This window comes from Periplaneta americana, chromosome 6 (assembly GCF_040183065.1).
Source record: "Periplaneta americana isolate PAMFEO1 chromosome 6, P.americana_PAMFEO1_priV1, whole genome shotgun sequence".
Lineage (NCBI taxonomy): Eukaryota > Metazoa > Arthropoda > Insecta > Blattodea > Blattidae > Periplaneta > Periplaneta americana.
The window spans coordinates 169,046,223-169,067,698 of record NC_091122.1 but is presented as its reverse complement, the minus strand read 5'-3'; the positions used below and the strand labels follow the sequence as shown (position 1 = coordinate 169,067,698).

Sequence of the window (21,476 nt, the reverse complement as noted above, 5' to 3'; positions counted from 1 at the left end):
AATGCATCTCCTTGACGAACCCCATTGTGTATTTGGAATGTTTTGAATGCGTATAGTACACTGTAATAAATTTTCGTAAGTCTAGCTTCAATACGTAACACAGGACACAATGTTACATGTTTACGTTGAACGAGTGAACACAGCTACTACAGCGGCAGCCACATGCTGTTGCAAGCCGTACTGTAGTAGGCTAATATTCTATGTTTAGGCCTACTTCAGGTTGTAAGTTGCAGCAGTGAATCATGACCGAAAATTTGGAAAAAAAGGAAGCTTGTGAACAAAACTAAATGGAAAACTGAAGAAAAAAAAAATAAATAGAAACAGTGGCAAGTCATACACAACTTGTACAGGCATGGAAATGGAAGAGAAGTCATTTACATGGGTAAGAAGATGATGTATGAAAATGTGTACACATGAAATTTCAAAGGACGATCAACTCTCTACTTTCAAATGCTTTTGGGACATGGGTTCGAAATTAGAATAATATCATTTTATTACTTCTTGCCTTGAAAGAGTGAATCTAAAAACTAAGAAACTTCAGTCATTCAAGAATAGGGTCCACACTTGTGGAGTAACGCTTAGCACGTCTAGCCGCGAAACCAGGTGGCCCGGGTTCGATTCCCGGTCGGGGCAAGTTACCTGGTTGAGGTTTTTTCCGGGGTTTTCCCTCAATCCAATATGAGCAAATGCTGGGTAACTTTCGGTGTTGGACCCTGGAATCATTTCACCGGCATTATCACCTTCATCTCATTCACACGCTAAATAACCTAAGCTGTTGATAAAGCGTCGTAAAATAACCTTCAAGAATAGGGATAATATGTGGAAATGTAGTGTTTTCTGTAATGGGGGTAAAAGAAGTTGGCTCCATGTTTTGGCGGCTACTATGCAGTGGTATGCAGACAATAATGTTCACCCGTTGGACTAGTCTGCACAGAGTCCTGATCTCAATCCCATTGAGCACCTTTGGAACGAATTGGACCAGCGATTGAGGTCTCGGGAGATGGGGCCAACTTCCATTGTCCAACTCAGTGCCATGTTGCATGAGGAATGGCGACGCATTCCAGTAGATATCCTACACAAACTAGTGGAGAGCATGCCTGACAGGGTGGCTGCTGTTATAACAACAAGAGGTGGCACCACGAGGTTCTAAAGGGGCAAAAACGGTGCTCAATTACTTTTTGGTAGATAGTGCAGCACCTAAAATTTTTAGCACTTGTCATGAGTTAATTTTCACTCACCACAACACTTAACAGAGCTATACAACAAAATGAACAACAGCCAGTCAGAATGTTTTGTTGAGGATACTATCTGTCAATTCCTTGTCTCTTTCATCCCCTAACCTTTGAAGCTTAATGGACTTCAAGTGCAAAGATTCGTCCCTATAACTGCATAAACAAATTTCATTTTGTTAATGACAGAGAAACCGTAACACAGAGAATTCTGTAGGGCCAAAAAATTAATAACCTTTACATAAACAAATTTTAGTAAGAAAGCTTAGTTTCGTTTCTGACATGAAATGGCTGTTGTTAGAACAATTAATTCAACACTGGGCTATAGAATGGTTGCCTAATTTACAGTTAGCTATATGTTTATACAGCCAGTGCTGACATGCTGCGGAGAAATTTTAATCTCTTCACCTTTCATAAACGAAATAGAATATGTTCAAAACCAAGCTCTCAGGCTCATTACTGGTGGAATCAAAACAACTCCAATAGATTCTATGACATTCCTCACTAATATTAACAGCATCAAAATGACAATAGAAGAAAAAGCACTGATTCAATATGAAAAACTTATCAGATTACCAGGAAACAATTAGCATTCATACAGTCCTCTCTGTAGATTGAAAACTCAAAAAAGTTTCATATCCATTGTTCAAGAATTAAAACAGAAAATCGATATCCCGAATTTAAAAGAAAACTTACAAATTAAACCATTTAACTCTATTACATATAGAATATAATCTAAATTTAACAGAAGAAATACTAAAATCAGAAGTAAACACTGAAATAATGAAACAGTTGTCTTTAGAGACAATTAATATTAGGTACCCTCCACAAAACTGGCTTCATTTATACACCGACAGATCCTTGATCTCCAGAGAACAAGGTGCCGGTGCAGGTGTTACGTGCTGTCTCTTCTCACTTTATAAATCTCTTGGGTATGGAACAACAAGTTTTGATGGAGAAATCATTGCAATAAGTGAAAGTCTCAGGAATCTTCTATGCCACATCAATAAATTTAAGAATGCAGTTATATTGTCAGACTCCAAAGCAGCTATTCTGTCAATAGCCTCTAAACACACACCTTCATCTCAAACAGCAGAAATAACTAAAATGCTCTCTCAATTAATATCATTCAATAAAAGAGTTGTATTCCAATGGATACCATCCCATTGTGGAATCCTGGAAACGAGAATGTGGATGCTTTAGAAAAGAAGGGCAGCACTGCTACTTACAGACCTGTTACTAAATCTACGTATTACTCTGTGAAGAGATTTATTAAATCTACATACTTAGACTTCAACAAACAAAATTTGATAACACAATCTCAAGGGAAAAAATGGAACTCTCTGCATCATAATCCACAGTTAATTCCCGATTTACCACGAAAATCGTCTGTAGCTGCATTTAGATTGGCAACAGGCCATGATTGTTTGGCCAAACACCTGCATAGAATTGGAATATATCAGTCCCCTAACTGCCCATTGTGCAACTCAAACGAAGAAATGGATTCGGAACACCTCAAAATCTGTACTTCCGTGGCTGACCATGATAATATCTTTAAAAAAATATTGAGTGCAAGAGGTCAAATGACTTTGTTGTCAAATGCCTGGCATTGGAAAACAACAACAACAATAGTTAGCTGTATGAACCAATGGATTAAGAGAGCATTTTTATTTTTCCAGATGTGGAGCATGAAGTTCGATGCTTGAGGAAGTGGATTAGAGAGATGGAAGCCCGTTTGGAACCTTTGGACTTCCGTGTTGGTGTTGGTTGGAGCCTGCAGGAGCTGGAGGAGAAGGCCCGGGAACACATGGTGAGTAGAGAATCTTATTTTTAGAAACTTGTGCCAGCATGCAATGTTCTTATTTATTTTGTGCCATCTGAACTCTGCACAGATAATGTCAGCTTTAGAAAATTAACAAAATATTCTATTTGTAAGATAGGTAAAGAATTAGGTCCATTAATGAAACAATAACTTGGCTGCCAGTCATAGGGGTTCTTACTGCACATTTATGAATGGTCACTCCCCCATGGGATTATTCAGTTTGACAGTGGGATGCTGCTGTATGATAGTCATACTCATAGCAACTGAGCGAATAGATCAGCGAATTTGCTTCCAATTTCAGCATTAGTCTGTGAAAACAATTCGAATGATTAAGAGAGATTTTGGGGATGATTCACTGAATGAATTCATTTAAAATTGTGGAACCGACGCTTCAAAGATAGCCAGGAATTCATTGAAAGTGATCCACATTCTGGAAGGCCTTCAACAACAGAAAACCGGAAAATGTTGAAAGCATGTGGATTGCAATGAATAAAAATCGGTGAATTAGAAAAAAATCTTAGGACTCTACGGACTGTAGCTTTAGAGATTTTGACGGATTATTTTCGCATAAAACTTGTGCTGGTAAAATTCCTTCTGTGGTTCCTTTCACAAGAGCACAAATAATTTCGTCTTAAATTTACATAGGACTTGATTGAAACGTCTAATACTGAGTCAGATTTTCTCAAAACGATTATAAGTGGAGATGAGCTTTTCAGGATTGTCAGGTTTCGTGAGAAAAAATGTAAGATTTGCCACAATATATTTATTTTATTACATTAAATAGAGCACTTTTGTTTACATAATCTACATTTAATTTACTTCTTCTGGTATTTCTCTTGAGGATTAGCTGCTCTTAACAATTTTTCATCCTGTTTTGCAAATTGGTGGAAATGTTCACAATGAAAGAGAAATTCAGTACAACTTCTAGTTCTGTTTTGATCGACTCAGAATGACTCCTGTTTATAAATTGTCCATTTATTCTTCATTAATGTTGTTTTCTAATGCCAGGCATTTGACAATAAAGTCATTTGACCTCTTGCATTCCAATATTTTTCAAAGATATTGTTATGGTGAGCCACTGAAGCACAGATTTTGAGGTGTTCTGAATCCATTTCTTCATTAATGTAAAACCCTTTTTACATAGGCATTAGAAGTTGAAACACTAATAGAAATCTTAATTAGGACTTTATTTCTGATTGAAAACACTTTCTTCATAAACTTTAGAAAAAAATAAAGCCACTTGTCAACATCACTTCCTTGACAATTCTTCTTCTTCTTCTTCTTCTTCATCTTCATCTTCATCATCATCATCATCATCATCATCGCACTACAGTCCAAAATGGACCTTGGCTTCTCTCACAACAGCTCTCCACTTTACTCTGTCCCCAACCACAGTCCTCCAATTCCTCACTCCCAGTCTTGCCTTTTGCCTTAATCATTTTCCTTTTTCCATAGCCGGATCCTGCATTAGGGAATTACGTGTTCCGAGGCTACTGTATGAGTTTCTCAACAATATAGGTTTTTACGGATGTGGGGATGTCAACTCCACACTCCAACCCCCAATCTGGTCATTTGGAACACATTTTTCCAGGAGAAGCAATTGAAAGTTTGAAATGCTTAGCGCTGAAAGCTTAACTGTGATTTTCCGATCACTACTGGACAATGACTATCAGTGTTAATGCCGTATAACTCTGTATGTACATTCTATATGTCTTAAGCTATGCATTGACAGTCTTGGTTCATTTTCGACAAGAAAGTGACATCCATCATTCTTGCAGTGGACTCTTCAATTACGTTCTAATAAAACAAACCCAGTCTTACAAAATTCCTCACACAGTTCATCAAGGTTCAGAAAGTCTTACAGTCTCAATATATCAACTTCATTTTCAAATACAGAATACTGTAATCTAATTCTTGACTCGATGAAAATCTATGTAACATTAAATATCAATTATTTTCTGTAAAATTATAGCATTTTTCAAGATAATGCAGCATAATGCCATAAAACACACAAAAAATTAACAGATCTATTAAAAAGGAACAGTGTCATCTATGCAGGGGCGAATGCTGGTCACGAAAGTTAGGCTTGCTCTTTTATTGATGAGGGAAGATGGGAGGAAATAATTCATCTGGTTTGCAGATTTTCGTGTCTTGTAATAGACAATGTTAAAGTATTTAAATTGTCAAAGCCACTTTTACACCATACACCGTTATCTGTAGAAAATAACAAACACGGCCAACAAAACAGTTTATTTAGTTTTTTCGACCCTGCCAACCAATGCGTATTGTTGTATTGAGATGTACTGAACGAGCGCACATATTCTCTATTTTTCTCCTTATGCTGTCTTTTTAAATCTGGGAGCCCTGGACATGGTCTGCCGTTCTTTATAATGTCGGTCTTCTCTTGAATAGTCCTCCGGGAAAATGGATTTGATAATAAAGTTTCAATAACACACGTTTCCGAACTCATTGCAACACTTCAAATTAACGTTTAAGAACTGATAATACATGCAGCAGCTAACACATGCATTCCGCTCATAAAATTACATTACAATCGCAAATCACAGCACATTCACTGGTAAAAACTGCTGCTAATCAGTGTTGCCAACTCGATTCTTAAACATCTGTTGTGAAGCCTTGCAGAAACCGCTAAATTGCTATATTGTCAATGTAAAATTATATTATTTTGCCGCTGTGAGTGCTAAAAATACCCGCTAAATCCCTAGATCAGCAATACAAGTTTCATAAATTTTACCCGCTAAACTAACGCCGAAAAACGCTAGATCTAGCGGGAAAACCGCTGAATTGGCAACACTGCTGCCATCTGTGTAACGTTAAATAGTCGGTGTAGCTCTCGGACCAGAGCTTCATACAGCATATAACAGAAGCATGTGCGACTGGGACGGATTAGGAGGAAGGCACTTGCGCGCGCATCATATTCTTGCTGTTTCTACGTCTTTCCTGTAGCTCCGAGAAACGAGCAAGCGTTGCTATCTTGCGGTGTGCAACCTGCCGACGGTATTATGCCTAGACATTATTACAAAAATCAAAAGAAATTTTAATGTACGTAATCCCATTTTGAGAAATACATATTCTACGAAAATATTGGGCTTGCGCAGCAAGCATAGCATGCCCGGAGAAATCGCCCCTGCATCTATGTAATGTCATTGTAATTGCTACATTCCAGGACTTTCAAAACAAGATTCTTTGATGTGTGTGGATTAAAGAAAGAAGGAAGAAATAGTGTTATGGGCAAAAGAAAAATGTAAGCCATAAAATATAAGGAGAAAAAGTAAAGCTTACAGGAAGAACGTTGCTTTTCCCAAAGGAAAAATATCCTTTGGAAAAGAAGAGACTGCAAGTCATGATCGATATTAAGAATGTATTGAGGCAGCTGTAGGCAACTCAGAAAGAACACTTTTCAGACTGTTTTGAAAAGTGGAAGGAACGCAGGGATAAATGTGTGCGGTCCGAAGGAGAGTACTTTGAGGGGAACTAAAGTGCATTGTCCTAAATAGGCTAACGAAACAACAGAAGTGTGTGCTGGAAGTAATTTGGGTTGATGTCAGAAATATGTAATCTTTCAACACTACACTATGATAGTATCCACAGGAAAATACCTAATTTAGATGCATATTGTTTTGGTTTCAATCAGCTAAGGCTTAGTATTAAGAAAACAATGCACATCATTTAATACTGGCAGGATTAATATTCTTAATGTACTAGGGACATCTCAGTCTGAGTTAAGAAAGCTATATGTTCAGTCTGAAATCAATTTATTGCATGCAATTTTATTTTAAAGCAATGTATTGCAAATGAAAAGGACAGAATACCGAGAACCAAGGATTTACTTGTATTTACTTGTTATCTCTCAGGTTTCCCAATAGTAATTTATTAAATATGTTGTTGTTGTTTTCCAATGCCAGGTGTTTGACAATAAAGTACTTTGTTCTCTTGCACTCCAGTATTTTTCAAAGATATTGTCATGGTCAGCCACTGAAGCACATTTCTTGATTTAAATTGCAGAATAGGCAGTTAGGGGACGATTCAGTATTAAATTATTTTTATTTTGGATCTTTCTTTGGTGGAAATAAAGTTATCTGATAGTAAAGGTTGAGATTGCCTCGTGAAGAAATGGAGCATGAGGAGTAGGAAAGTGATTTAGAGTCAGATGATTTCACATGGACCAGAAACATGGGCATTTATAGAATTCGACAAGGTGTGTGAGATCCATTAAAATTTTTACATGTAATTGTTGTAATATCATCTCTGTGAGCATTTTTTAACATATTCAACACATTTTGCATATAAATTGCCATTTTCCTATGTGATCAACTGTTTTACGGTAAAAGTTTTTAAATTGAATTCACAATAACTCGTAATACTGTTATATTGTAAGTGACATACATTTTTCTTGCCATTGAATTCGATTTTGATTTACGAATTTTATTTATTTATTCAACCTGGTAGCGATAAGGCCATCAATTAATATTGAATTTACAAATACAATAAAAATCAAAGTACTAAAAGATTAACAGACTAATAAAAGCTAGACAGTTCGTTGTAAAAATTAAGAAGAGAGAAACTGTTGTAACTAAGATATAAAATTAAAATTACTAACACTTTCACTAGCAGGTTCATTAAATTTGAACTGCAGTGGACATTGGAGAAATAGCCAGGCTTATAAATTCATTGGCCCATTCTGGTGCAATACTCATTGCGTTTTCATTCTGCTAATGATATCATCTCCGTCGTGGTTTTATAAAACCATGCCAATTTTGGAAATGTTTAGAAACGTACAACCCACCGATTTTTATAATAAAATTATGTATTTGGATTAAAATAGATGTTTCCCTAGTTTCTCTCTGTTTCATTTTTATGTGATTATATGTCTTGGAACATTTGATTTCACTTAAAAATTCCTTAAATTCCAAGACCTAGTTTTTTATGGCACACAGGAAAGGATTACTATAATCTTACAAAATTTTGAAATTAATTTGTTTTCTGATTTTGTGCGTATATAATGACGCAATTAATTACGTATTTGAAACGTAATACTCGTTTGGGTGTCATATTCTGTTAGACTTTTGGATGTTACGAAGTATTTTTCTCTAAAATATATTTTTTAAGTTCTTCTATGTTGATATTTTACAGTTGTACACTTGGACTATTTTAGTGAGTGTAGCCTATATTGTATTGTACTGCAGTTTTTCATCTGATTCTCACTTCAAAAACTTCAGCATTGTTTTGGAAGAAATTTTCTATATTCATAAGCGCAAATATATATTACAATACGAAAATAAGTAGTTTTCCATAATGATATTGATCTGCAAATTATACAAAAAATACCTGTAGAATACTGCAGAACTTTTTTTTTTTTTTTTTTTTTTTGGAATGTTTGATATTGTTAGTCGGGAGACATTCGAGTTTATCTGAAGAGAAAGTTTATACGTCGACCGATAGATAGCAGCACCATCATTAATGTGAATAGTGCTGACATCTATGCGTCTTTAGTGTACTAATATGAAGAGAAAGTACAATATTGTGCTCACTTTTCCTAATCTGAATCTCTTCAATTTAAGATCTTTGCAAAACAATAATTTTATATGGTACATCGTTTTGGAGCAGGGCCTCCAAAATTCATTTACACCCACTACAAAATATCCTAAACCAGGCTGCCAGAATAGCTGTTGTACATGAAGATTTAGCCCAGCCATTCATTGTAGACTACATTAAAGATGCTGCAGGAAGCATACAGGCCTACTTTCCCGCAAGGGAGTAATTGATAATTTTCTCATTTCATTTACAAAACACGTGAAAATACCATGAAATAGTGATGTATTGCATGTTGTTATAGTTCTAATCGATAAATATTGCTATTGAAGAAAAAATCGATTTTGAGATTTTTGTGAAAATTATGTTTTCATAATCATTGATAACAAAAATTGGTTTGGGATATGCCAGGCGATTTCTCTAAACTGCTGGTTTGGGTTCATATCCAGCATAGCTATTCAGTTTATTCTGGAATTAAGCACATGAAATACAGTATAATAATTTTTACTAAAACTGAATGTTGTTCCTTAATTGAAATGTGAAGCACAAAATGTCAAAATCGAAATCTGTCGAAGCAGTCTATCTGTAAATTTTATTCCTTGGATAAGGTTACGAAATAAAACAAATGAGCAATGCAACTTATCTCCAGGCATCTTCGTTTCGAAGAAATTTATTATTATTATTATTATTATTATTATTATTATTATTATTATTATTATCATTATTATTTGCAGAATTATTTTCAATTCATGGTCCAAATAGCTGCACATCTGACTATTTTCTAATGTTTTGAAAGAGCACATTTTAACTTTATTAAAAGCCTACTCATTGATTAAAGTTCTCGTTAACACTTTGTTAAAAACATAAAATTTACTCTGTCACACGTTAAAAGTGTTAAAATTGTTAAAAAGGTATTTACCTTCAACAGACGGCCCGTTTCGACGCTATTTGTCGTCGTCTTCAGTGTCTCTTGAACCACTGCTGATTTTTGGCTCTGCGATGTGCAGTTGTCGATGGTAGGGGTGGGGGTGTGTTGCTCCTATGGTGGGGGTTGGTTGTCTGTATGCTATGACGTACTATGACGTCAAACAATGTGTGCGTATTGAACTGTAGTTGCGTATTAAGTATATATTGTGGGTGTGCTATTGTATTCTTATATATTTCGTATTGTTCTAGGATGTTTAACTGTGAACTTTTTGGTGTGATGTGTAAAATTTCCATATCTGTTTCTATATTATTGTAGTCATGATTATTGTCGATAATGTGATCTGCATAATTTGATGTAATGTAAGGTTTGGTTATAGCTTTAATATGTTCGTTGTATCTTGTATGAAAGGATCTTCCTGTCTGTCCTATGTAAAAATGTGGGCAACGATTGCATTTTAATTTGTAAACTCCAGTTGAATTATATATATTTGAATGTTTAGTGTGGTTGTTTAAGTATTTCTGTGTTGTATTATTTGTTTTGTATGCAATTTTGTACTTTAGTTTTCTGAATGAAGTTGCAATTTTTGGGTATTGGTATTGTGATATGTTAATGTTATGTATTTATTCTCGCGTGCTGTGTGTGTTGGTTTGTTCTGTTTTTGTTTTGCCTTTTTTATTAGTGTGTCTATTATGTAAAGGTAAATACCTTTTTAACAATTTTAACACTTTTAACGTGTGACAGAGTAAATTTTATGTTTTTAAAAGCCTACTTTTAAAGAAACATTTTTATCGAAACTAGTCAGTCAGGTACACAATAACATCATTATTTAAAATGTTAACACACTGAAGTCGTTGCTCGTATCCATTAATTTAAATAACTTAACAGTTCGTCAGTGAAAAAAAAAATGTAGTTATTTAAATGCAATCACTATTTAAATTTTACATTGCTACACATTTCAGAAATGGTATTAGACATCCCCAGTAATAGGCCTATAATAATTTAGAAATCTAACCATTCATGAGCTGCCACAAGGGACAGAGAGTATTTAAGTATATAAATACGTTTACATTCATTTTTGTTTTCACAAATGAAACTCCTACAAATATAGAGCTGCAAATATATTTTTAGATTAGTAGAAATATATCTAGTTTTAGAGAGAAAAATGAGTATTACGAAAAAGTAAAGAGTAGTAATGATTGAATCAAATATAGGTGATGCTTTAGTACAGCAATTGATCCTTTGAATGCAGCTAAGGTTACAATCGGAATAATAATAATAATAATAATAATAATAATAATAATAATAATAATAATAATAATAATGTCTTGTCTATGCGGATGACGTGAATATGTTGGGAGAAAGTTCTCAAACGATTAGGGAAAACACGGGAATTTTACTTGCAAGTAAAGCGATAGGTTTGGAAGTAAATCCCGGATAGACAAAGTATATGATTATGTCTCGTGACCAGAATATTGTACGAAATGGAAACATAAAAATTGGAGAATTATTCTTCGAAGAGGTGGAAAAATTGAAATATCTTGGAGCAACAGTAACAAATATAAATGATACGCGGGAGGAAATTAAACGCAGAATAAATGTGGGAAATGCCTGTTATTATTCGGTTGAGAAGCTTTTATCATCCAGTCTGCTGTCAAAAAATCTGAAAGAATTTATAAAACAGTTATAATACCGGTTGTTGTTTATGGTTGTGAAACTTGGACTCTCACTTCGAGAAAGGAACAGAGGTTAAGAGTGTTCGAGAATAAGGTGCTTAGGATAATATTTGGGGCTAAGAGGGATGAAATTACAGGAGAATAGAGAAAGTTACACAACGCAGAACTGCATGCATTGTATTCTTCACCTGACATAATTAGGAACATTAAATCCAGACGTTTGAGATGAGCAGGACATGTAGCACGTATGAGTGAATATAGAAATGCTTATAGAGTGTTAGTTGGAGGACCTGAGGGGAAAAGACGTTTGGGGAGGCCTAGGCGTAGATGGGAGGATAATATTAAAATGGATTTGAGGGAGGTGGGGTATGATGATAGAGACTGGATTAATCTTGCTCAGGATAGGGACCAATGGCGGGCTTATGTGAGGGCGGCAATGAACCTCCGGGTTCGTTAAGAACCATTTATAATAATAATAATAATAATAATAATAATAATAATAATAATAATAATAATAATACTTACTTACTGACTGGCTTTTAAGGAACCCGGAGGTTCATTGCCGCCCTCACATAAGCCCGCCATTGGTCCCTATCCTGAGCAAGATTAATCCAGTCTCTACCATCATATCCCACCTCCCTCAAATCCATTTTAATATTATCCTCCCATCTACGTCTCGGCCTCCCCAAAGGTCTTTTGCCCTCCGGGCTCCCAACTAACACTCTATATGCATTTCTGAATTCGCCCGTACTTTCTATATGCCCTGCCCATCTCAAACGTCTGGATTTTATGGTCCTAATTATGTCAGGTGAAGTATACAATGCGTGCAGCTCTGCGTTGTGTAACTTTCTCCATTCTCCTGTAACTTCATCCCTCTTAGCCCCAAATATTTTCCTAAGAACCTTATTCTCAAACAGCCTTAATCTCTGTTCCTCTCTCAAAGTGAGAGTCGAAGTTTCACAACCATACAGAACAACCGGTAATATAACTGTTTTATAAATTCTAACTTTCAGAATTTTTGACAGAAGACTAGATGACAAAAGCTTCTCAACCGAATAATAACAGGCATTTCCCATATTTATTCTGCGTTTAATTTCCTCCCGAGTGTCATTAATGTTTGTTACTGTTGCTCCAAGATATTTGAATATTTCCATCTCTTCGAAGGATAAATCTCCAATTTTTATAGTTCTATTTCGTACAATATTCTGGTCACGAGACATAATCCTATACTTAGTCTTTTCGGGATTTACTTCCAACCCAATCGCTTTACTTGCTTCAACTAGAATTTCCGCGTTTCCCCTAATCGTTTGTGGATTTTCTCCTAACAAATAATAATAATAATAATAATAATAATAATAATAATAATAATAATAATAATAATAATAATGCTTAATCACTTCAAAACTCTATTAATATTGAATCTATCATGTATTTATTGTGCACATCACTTTTTTTAATTGTTTCCTGTTTATCGAATAGTGAGGCTATCGAGCAAACTCTAATATGATATCGATTGTACGCCGGATACGAACGAGGTTTAGAAGACGGGTAGGAGATCCGCTGTCATCCCAAACATCCTGTTGGGTGTCGGCATGAAGAAGAAGCGGGGAAAGGACACGTTTCCACAGCAAAGAGAAACCACAATCGTAGGTGTGGTCACGGACTCATGATCTCCGTGATGGTTTTTGTACCAGGTTTTCTTTGTCCTGGCAGTTAAACTTTTTTTTTTAATGTAGGCCTACATGTTCGTATTGGAATTTGAAATCAACACATTTCAACGCGCTCTAAAAAATACATGCATCGGGATATGTCATTGAATTTCCTGTCCATTTTCTGCCTTTATGTTGCCTGTAAACAGGAAACACGAAGTCTAGTTTGTAATACTTTTTACATTAATTTTGAACTATGCAAAGGATGTGGATTACATAAAAATACTAAAATGTCGGAAGTAATTAATATTCTAGTCTTTCACTATAAGAACATGTTAAATGCAGACCTCGTAATGTTGCTATAGCTTATTTAATTGAATATTCTTATGCAAATCTAGTCTTTCAGGTAAAGCTCCCTGTAAAGCAGATTTGAATAATTTCAAGGGAAAAATTGTTCCGGGGCCGGAAATTATTCAAATCTGCTTTACAGGGAGCTTTACCTGAAAGACTAGATTTGCATAATATATACGTCACTGTGTACGTTAACAGAATACCACAATTCCAAGTCACACAGAGATTGTGTGCAGTCGATGTGGGTCTCTGGCGTTTCGTCAGCCCACGCGAGTTGTGTGGATATAAAAGGGAAAAGTTGAGACAGTGTCGGGTGTGGAGTTCCCGGGTAGCTCAGTTGGTAGAGCGCTGGTACGTTCAACCAGAGGTCCCGGGATCGATACCCGGCCCCGGAACAATTTTTCCCTTGAAATTATTGAATATTCTTGTGAATTGAATTTTTATTAATTTTGTTTAGTTTACATAGTAAGGGCCGATTTCACCACATTATCATTATCATCATCATCATCATCATCATCATCATCATCATCATCATCACCATCATCCAATTCAAGTACTAGACCTAGTGGTCTATTGCGGTCTCAATGGTCTCATGCCATCTTTTTAATGGTCTTCCAGCAGATCGTTGTCCAGAAGGGCGGTAATGTAGCACTGCCTTTGGCCATCTTTCTGTTGGCATTCTCTCGACATGCTGTTTCCAATTAACTCTATAGATTTGAAGAAAATTTAATATAGATCGGACGTTCGATTCTTCCAAAATTTCTGTATTTCGTTTTCTATCCCAAAGTGTGTATCGCGCCGTTTTTCTCATGAATTTCATTTCGTTGGTTGTTATACGTTGAGCATCTTTTCTCGTCGAAGTCCAGGCTTCTGATCCATAGACTAAAGTAGGTCGTGCTAAAATGTTGTACATCTTTAATCTTATATGTTTCTGTACTAAATTAAGTTTCAAAACTGAATTGATAATGCCGATAACTTTTACAAAATTAGTTATTTTAGAATCGATATCCTTTTCTTTTTCATATGAAAGACGGTACCCTAAATAGTTAAATGTGTTCGAGTGTTCTAGAATTCCGTTTTCAATACAGATTTTACTTCTTATTGGATATTTACCTTTAAACGCCATAACTTTAGACTTTCATACAGAAATGGTCATATTAGGCCTATAGTCTTTTGTAACTGTGTTTAATGAATATATTGACTTTCTGAGATCGTCTTCTGAAGTGGCCAATAGAACCTGGTCATTTGCGAAGAGGATTGTATCTATTTTGGTCTGTCTATTTGTAGGAACAAAGCATCTGTTTGGGTTTTGGAAACGCCATTTACATATCAAAGAGTTCATGTAGATTATAAAAGCAGAGGTGAGAGAGGACATCCCTATCGTACACCTGTGTTAATAGTTTTAAAATCTATTATTGGATTATTTATTCTAACTGAAATTTTTATGTTCTTGTACATATTATAAATAGATTGTAATATTTGGTTTCGGATCTCGTTTTCTTTTAATATAATTAATAATTTTTCTCTGTTTAATTTGTCGAAAGCTTTTTCATAATCTATGAAAGCCACATGTAGTCCTAAATTAAATTCTCGTCGTTTTTATAATATGTAATGGCTGTCGAGAGGCTATGTAAGGTGGCAGCCCCACCACTGGACTTACCTGGCGATAGTCTTGTAAACTATTCTGGGGAAATTCAATTACAGTGAAGTCTCAGATGGTAGATAGCCGGATGGATAAAACTGACCACATTACCAAATTAAGTTACTATCAGTTAATTGTGGATTAGCAAGTTGCTGAAATCGGCCCGAAGTGGAAGAACGTCTGGTAACAGAACATTTCTCAAATGGATAAAAATCACATGTCTTTCTAAATAATTACATTATGTACAATCTGAAGGGAGAATGGGAGAGGGAATATATTTTTTTTTACAAAGATAAGATGTAATCAGTCTGAAGACGAAATAGACTCATAGCATAAATTATTATTATTATTATTATTATTATTATTATTATTATTGGCCTCTGGCTGTTGTTCAGCACACAAATATTAATAATAAATAAATAATAATAATGATAATAATTATTATTACTATTATTATTAAGAGAGTTCCGTATCTTAAAAGTGTATTATGCAAATCTAGTCTTTCAGGTGAAGCTCCCTGTAAAGCAGATTTGAATAATTTCAAGGGAACAATTTTTCCCTTGAAATTATTCAAATCTGCTTTACAGGGAGCTTCACCTGAAAGACTAGATTTGCATAATATATACGTTACTGTGTACGTTAACAGAAAACCACAATTCCAAGTCACACAGAGATTGTGTGCACTCGTTGTGGGTCTGTTCGTTTCGTCAGCCCACGCGAGTTGTGTGGATATAAAGGGAAAAGTTGAGACGGTGTCGGGTGGAGTTCCCGGGTAGCTCAGTGGTAGAGCGCTGGTACGTTCAACCAGAGGTCCCGGGATCGATACCCGGCCCGGAACAATTTTTCCCTTGAAATTATTTAAAAGTGTAGTTTAAACGACTATTAGCACACGCTAGCTTGGTTGGAATGAAGGAAGCATCGTAACACTGCCTCTAGCGAGCTGCCATACAGAACGAACTGGAAAGAATGCAAATTCGAGTGCCGGATGTGAGGTTTGGGCCGTTCCATGCACACTCGGAATTTTCTTTCATTCTTGCAGACGAGCATCTTTATTATGCAGATTGTGGGCGACTCGCGTGCTACCGAAAGGAAGTCTGGGTGGCCTTGCACAAAGGTCATCTTCTCCGCAAGCCCTCCTCCCACTACACTACAATAATTTGAATGTTTTGATGTGTGGCGATGACACGCTCTTTTCGGCCGTTGACCTGCAGCATGGTGGCTGGCGAATTAAACGAGCAATGCCCTGCCCTGCACGGAGCTATATAGACCAGCTCGGTTGTAAAGTACGAGCTTGGATGTAGTAGGCCTATTCTAGTTAAAAGTCTCGAATGGATCTCGATGTCTTGCCAATAGCCAATGAATTCAACAACGCATTTTGATCATGGGTTACATTTCCGTAAAATCTCTCCTAACATAAATAGGAAAGCAATGTCACGGAGAATACAGTGCATATTGAGTCCGCCGCTGTGGAGTAACGGTTAGCCTCCCTGACCGTGAAACGAGTGGACCCGGGTTCAAATCCTGGTTGGTATAAGTTATCTGGTTGAGGTTTTTTCCGGGAGTTTCCTTCAACCCATTGAGGGCAAATCCTGGTTAACTTTCAGCTTTGGATCCTGGACTCATTTCGTTGGCATTATCATCTTCATCTCATTCATGCGCTAGATAACCATAGACGTTGATAAAACGTCGTAAAATCACTAATTAAAAAAGTGTATACTGGGTGTTCAGTTCAAAGTGTGTCGTGGCTCGCTGTATGCCGTCATGTGGCTAGTCGATGAGCCTAGAGAATTCAATCTTCCTACACTTCCGCAGAGGCATATTACCTATGTGCCAGAGAAGTTGCCTGGCAAGTACGGCGTTCATTCAGAAGAGTACTTACCGATACTTACCGTAACGCCGGTAGTGGCATGAATGTGAACTGTTTGGAAACACGTACTGAGGTGAGTTTTTTTCTTACTGTCGGGATATGGGGAGAGGGTTAAGACGATTACTTACGTATTTGTTGACATTAACTTCGACGGTCAACATGGACACGGAGCATTTGATTTGTGTTGTGGAATGTTACCGTACGGAACCGATGATAACAAATACCCTGCGTACGACTTGGCTTCGCAAAACACAGTTCGAAAGAGGTTATGGTAGCACACAGACCGTACAGACCGCATCTGTTGCTACGACGTTCAAGTTATACCGTACACGTTCTCAAGTTCAGATTGAACGCCTTGAATAATAGGCAACTTTTCTGACACAAAAGCTGAAACTCGGTTCAAATCGCTGACTCATCAACAGTAACGTCATGACACACTTTCAAATGAAGACCCAGTATTGTAGCTGTAATACGAATATGTGAAGATTAATTATTTTTATCTACTTGAATGGTACAGTTTGTAAGTGTTTAAATATCTCCTTGAGATTATAGAGAACAGATTTTTGAATAATTCAGATAAATAATAAATTATGTTTTATTTAATGACGCTCGCAACTTCCGAGGTTATACCAGCATCGCCGTTGTGTCGGAATTTTGTCCTGCAGGAGTTCTTTTATATGCCAGTTAATCTATTGACATGAGCCTATCGCATGATATTCATGACTCTTTAAATTACTGTTTTGGTTAAAATTTTGGGTTTTTCTATTATTGATATTTTCCGATTTCTTGTTATGTCTACTTTACAAATATGTATAGTTTATATGCGATATCTTACTTCAATTGCTCATTATTAGCATTTTTCTAACCGGAAGCAGTCATTCCTTCAATCGGAAGTTACTGTCTACAAGTGCACGGCTGTCGTTTTCAGGGTTTTCTGTGACAAATAAGTTAAATTTGGCGCTATTTGTTCGGAAGAAATATTTCTCAAATTATAAAATTACTATTTCTTGCATAGATGGCAGTGTTCTTTATCTATTCAAAATTTGTTTCTTGTTTCCTCATTTATTGATTTTTTGGATTTGTTTAATTTCCAAAAATAATAACACCCATCAAAGAGCGTCTTAAATGACTGTGACATAATATATATCAAATTAAAGGAAATTAAATACTCTGTATTCTGAATCAAAGCAAATTTAGAAAACTGCATAACCAAAAATTTTGTGAAATAAGTAAAGAAATATTGAAAAAAATCATAATACACTGCTCTCTGAAATTGACTGAGCAAAATGGAAATAAAGTCAATGGCTTTTCCAAAACACGCTATGAAATATTTCATACAGAACAATTTTTATCCCGAAAAGAAAGCAAAAAGGAGGAAAATTGTATTAAACTTTTTTTATTTGAAATATCTCAAAGAATAACCCGCTGAAATTAATCATATTACTTACAGTTCACTTTGTAAATCTGCAGTGCTTGGGAAAAGAGACATAAGTCAGTTTCCACAAACCTTTTTTGATAATTTATTTACAACTTACGGAACATCTGCTCGCTTGGAAAAAAAAAACGTAAGTATTCCTCCCATTACAATAATTCATACAGAAAAAAATCAAATGGACATAAACCAGTGTAAGTTGTCAATAAATTATCAAAAAAGGTTTGTGGAAACTGACTTATGTCACTTTTTCCTAAGCACTGCAGAAATATACTTTTAATAATAACCTTAGTAACACAAGAAAATAAACTACAAGCAGTAACTTGTATATCATCGTAACATGACAAAATCAAGTGAATTGCTCCGAAAAGCTTAAAAGGTATGATAAGAAAGTATGTGTCCCTGATATACATATATTTTATTATTAACATAGAATATGGTACCATTACGTAGCTATAGCTTCGTAATCATTTTTGTAATACGCTAAAGGGCCATTCACAATGAAAATTAAACATAACCGTAACATAAACACAGAAGTTTGCGCCCAGGCTACAAAATTGGATCATTCACAATGATTCACATAAGCATTGCCATAAACATTACCGTAACACGTTAACATGAAAGTTTGCAAACTCCAAACTTTCATGCTTATGCTTACGTGATTTGCAAACAGAACACAATCGCGGAGTCCATACCTGTGGAGTAACGGTCAGCGCGTCTGGCCGCGAAACCAGGTGGCCCGGGTTCGAATCCCGGTCGGGGCAAGTTACCTGGTTGAGGTTTTTTCCGGGGTTTTCCCTCAACCCAATACGAGCAAATGCTGGGTAACTTTCGGTGCTGGACCCCGGACTCATTTCACCGGCATTATCACTTTCATATCATTTAGACGCTAAATAACCTAGATGTTGATACAGCGTCGTAAAATAACCCAATTAAAAAAAAAAACAATCGTGGAGCTCTGAAGTATACGACAGAATATAAGGAAATGGCGTCGTTCTTATGTTTCCATGGTTACCAAGTATGTTTGGTGTTATGTTTATGTTTCCATCGTGAGTGATGGTATGACTTCTTGATTTTACCGTAACGTTTATATTCTTAAGTTAACGCTTACGTTATGTTTAATTCTCATTGTGAATGAGCCTTAAGAGAGAGAATATTTGAGATGTGAATATTATTTGACATAAACAATAGCGCCAATGTTATGCAAAATGACACAAAACAGACTTAAGCTACAGAATTTCAGCGGACACTGTACGTTAGAAGAAATACCTGAATGCAGACCGTTATGACAGTAGTTCGCAAGTTCGTGTAGCACTAGCTCCTATCTTATCTCGGTTTTGTTGTATTGTCCTTGTATGAGCAAGTTTGTAACCGCATCCTCATTGCACCAATTTATTTTAATGTTTGTGTTTTGTGCCCCTTCCGCGTTAAAATTAGCACAGTTGAGATGACAGATGAAGATTAGACTTTCTATTGTTTCCGTAATTCTATACGGACACGCTATGAAAGACTTGTGATAAGCTGTGTTTACTTTGCGGTCCGGGTTGCCATTTCCACGTATTGCATTAGTAACGAAGACTGTATTACTCGTATAATATTTAAAATGAAGGTTTTCACCTTATCGGAGCGAAATCTTAAAGTAAGCGTGTGTAGCTTATTTTATTTACAATAAAAATTGATTGTTGTAATCTAGTCTACTTAACGTTACTTTCTATAAAATAATCAGTTGGTGTCAGTATTTATCAAGGTTAGTTCTACATTGTACTATATCCTGAGTTCATTCCAATTGACTAGGGAAGTGATCCCAAACTTTAAGGTTTGCAGAAAAAAATTATGCTTCTTGGAGTTTTATTACTTTCAACCCAACTTGTCATACTCTAGGTAGGCCTATATAGTCTATAAATAAATCACTACACCTAGTTTAGTTTATAATCAGTTGAATTTGTGTTACATTAAAATACGTCTTTTTATGAGCACTCCATACATTGAAAGCACTTGGGGAAATCAAATTCTTTACGAGTAGGCCCTTAAAGATTTATTGTCGGCAGAATGTTAACCTCTTTTTTGGTATGTTTCATGTATTTGAAACCTCGCTCACGGTTTCAGAATGCAATGTAATTGTTGCAGATACTGTATAACTAAATCAATTACAGGCAGTTGGGTCACTGGGTGTAATAACAGCTTAAGTTTGAAACCCATGTTTTGACAAAAACAATGTCAAAGTTTTATAACATTGTAGAAATTTTCGTAGTACATTACTCGCATCATTTGTTTTGTATAATATTTTAGACTGAATAAATTATTCATGTCCAATATCAGTTATAATTTAAACACAACCCATTTTTAAATATCTGTAAATAATATATGAAAAACGTAAGTCATTATTGCATAGAAAGTCTGAGACTTCTAAAATTAGAGTACCTAAGCATTAAAACCTGTAGAAAAGTATTATTTCACTAACATAACATACACGAACTTTATTGAATGAATAATAAGAAAGAATAATACTTAACACTCATGAATTTGTTAGTTGATACACATCTCTGATTTCATTTTCTTCATAATCCTCTTCGTTTCCTATGTTTTCCCAAGTTTATTGCGATTTTTCTTTGGCTATTTTTTTATCTGACGTCATTCCATTTTCGGCCAATGAAGTGTAATGAAATTTTGAATTCCAACCAATCACAGTCATACATCACGGTAATTTCTGCAGCTCGATTTATCACTATCAATTTATCGCATGGTCGTTCTTTTGTTTAGTCAGTGTCGCCAACTGTTTCCGCGTAAATCGATGAGCTTGAATCCATTGTACTAAATAAAGTGCGAAATTCTACTTCCACATCTACAGCTTCATTTTCTAATTCCATGAAAGAAAATGACACTCCTTCATAACAAGTATTCATTTAATTAATGTATTAATCAGGTTATTTGTAATTATACTATAAAATGTTTAAATTAAATTATGATTTCAGCAGATAATGAAAACAATTCTGTTATAATAACAAAAGAAAAGCACAGTACATGTAATTAACATTGTTAAACCTGTATTTCGCTTTTCTCAATTGGCATTACTGAGTAACATTCAATTTCTCTATTGAAGTAATCGTTATTCATTTATTTCGATTTCACAATGTCTGAATAGGTTACGTATTCATAAATATACAATTATTAACATTTTGTGAGCGGATTTTAGGGATATATTACTTACATTTTTATTTTAGTCACGAAGTAGTCCTAATAAACGTCACTCGAGGTCTGAGATTACTATAGATAATTTTAATTATATTATTTTATTATTGAAATTCTTAAAACCAGAAAATACATGTTCCC

The 21,476-nt window shown here is 35.4% G+C and overlaps 1 protein-coding gene across 5 annotated transcripts in view; it reads left to right on the top strand.

The window, feature by feature from the left end:
* Window positions 1-21,476, top strand: part of klar (klarsicht) — a 1,308,544-nt gene that overhangs the window by 419,471 nt on the left and 867,597 nt on the right. For all 5 annotated transcript variants that reach the window (XM_069829505.1, XM_069829504.1, XM_069829503.1 and 2 more), the window contains exon 8: window positions 2,909-3,039. In XM_069829505.1, the coding sequence (XP_069685606.1) occupies window positions 2,909-3,039 (131 nt within the window). The remainder of the gene's footprint in view (window positions 1-2,908; window positions 3,040-21,476) is intronic.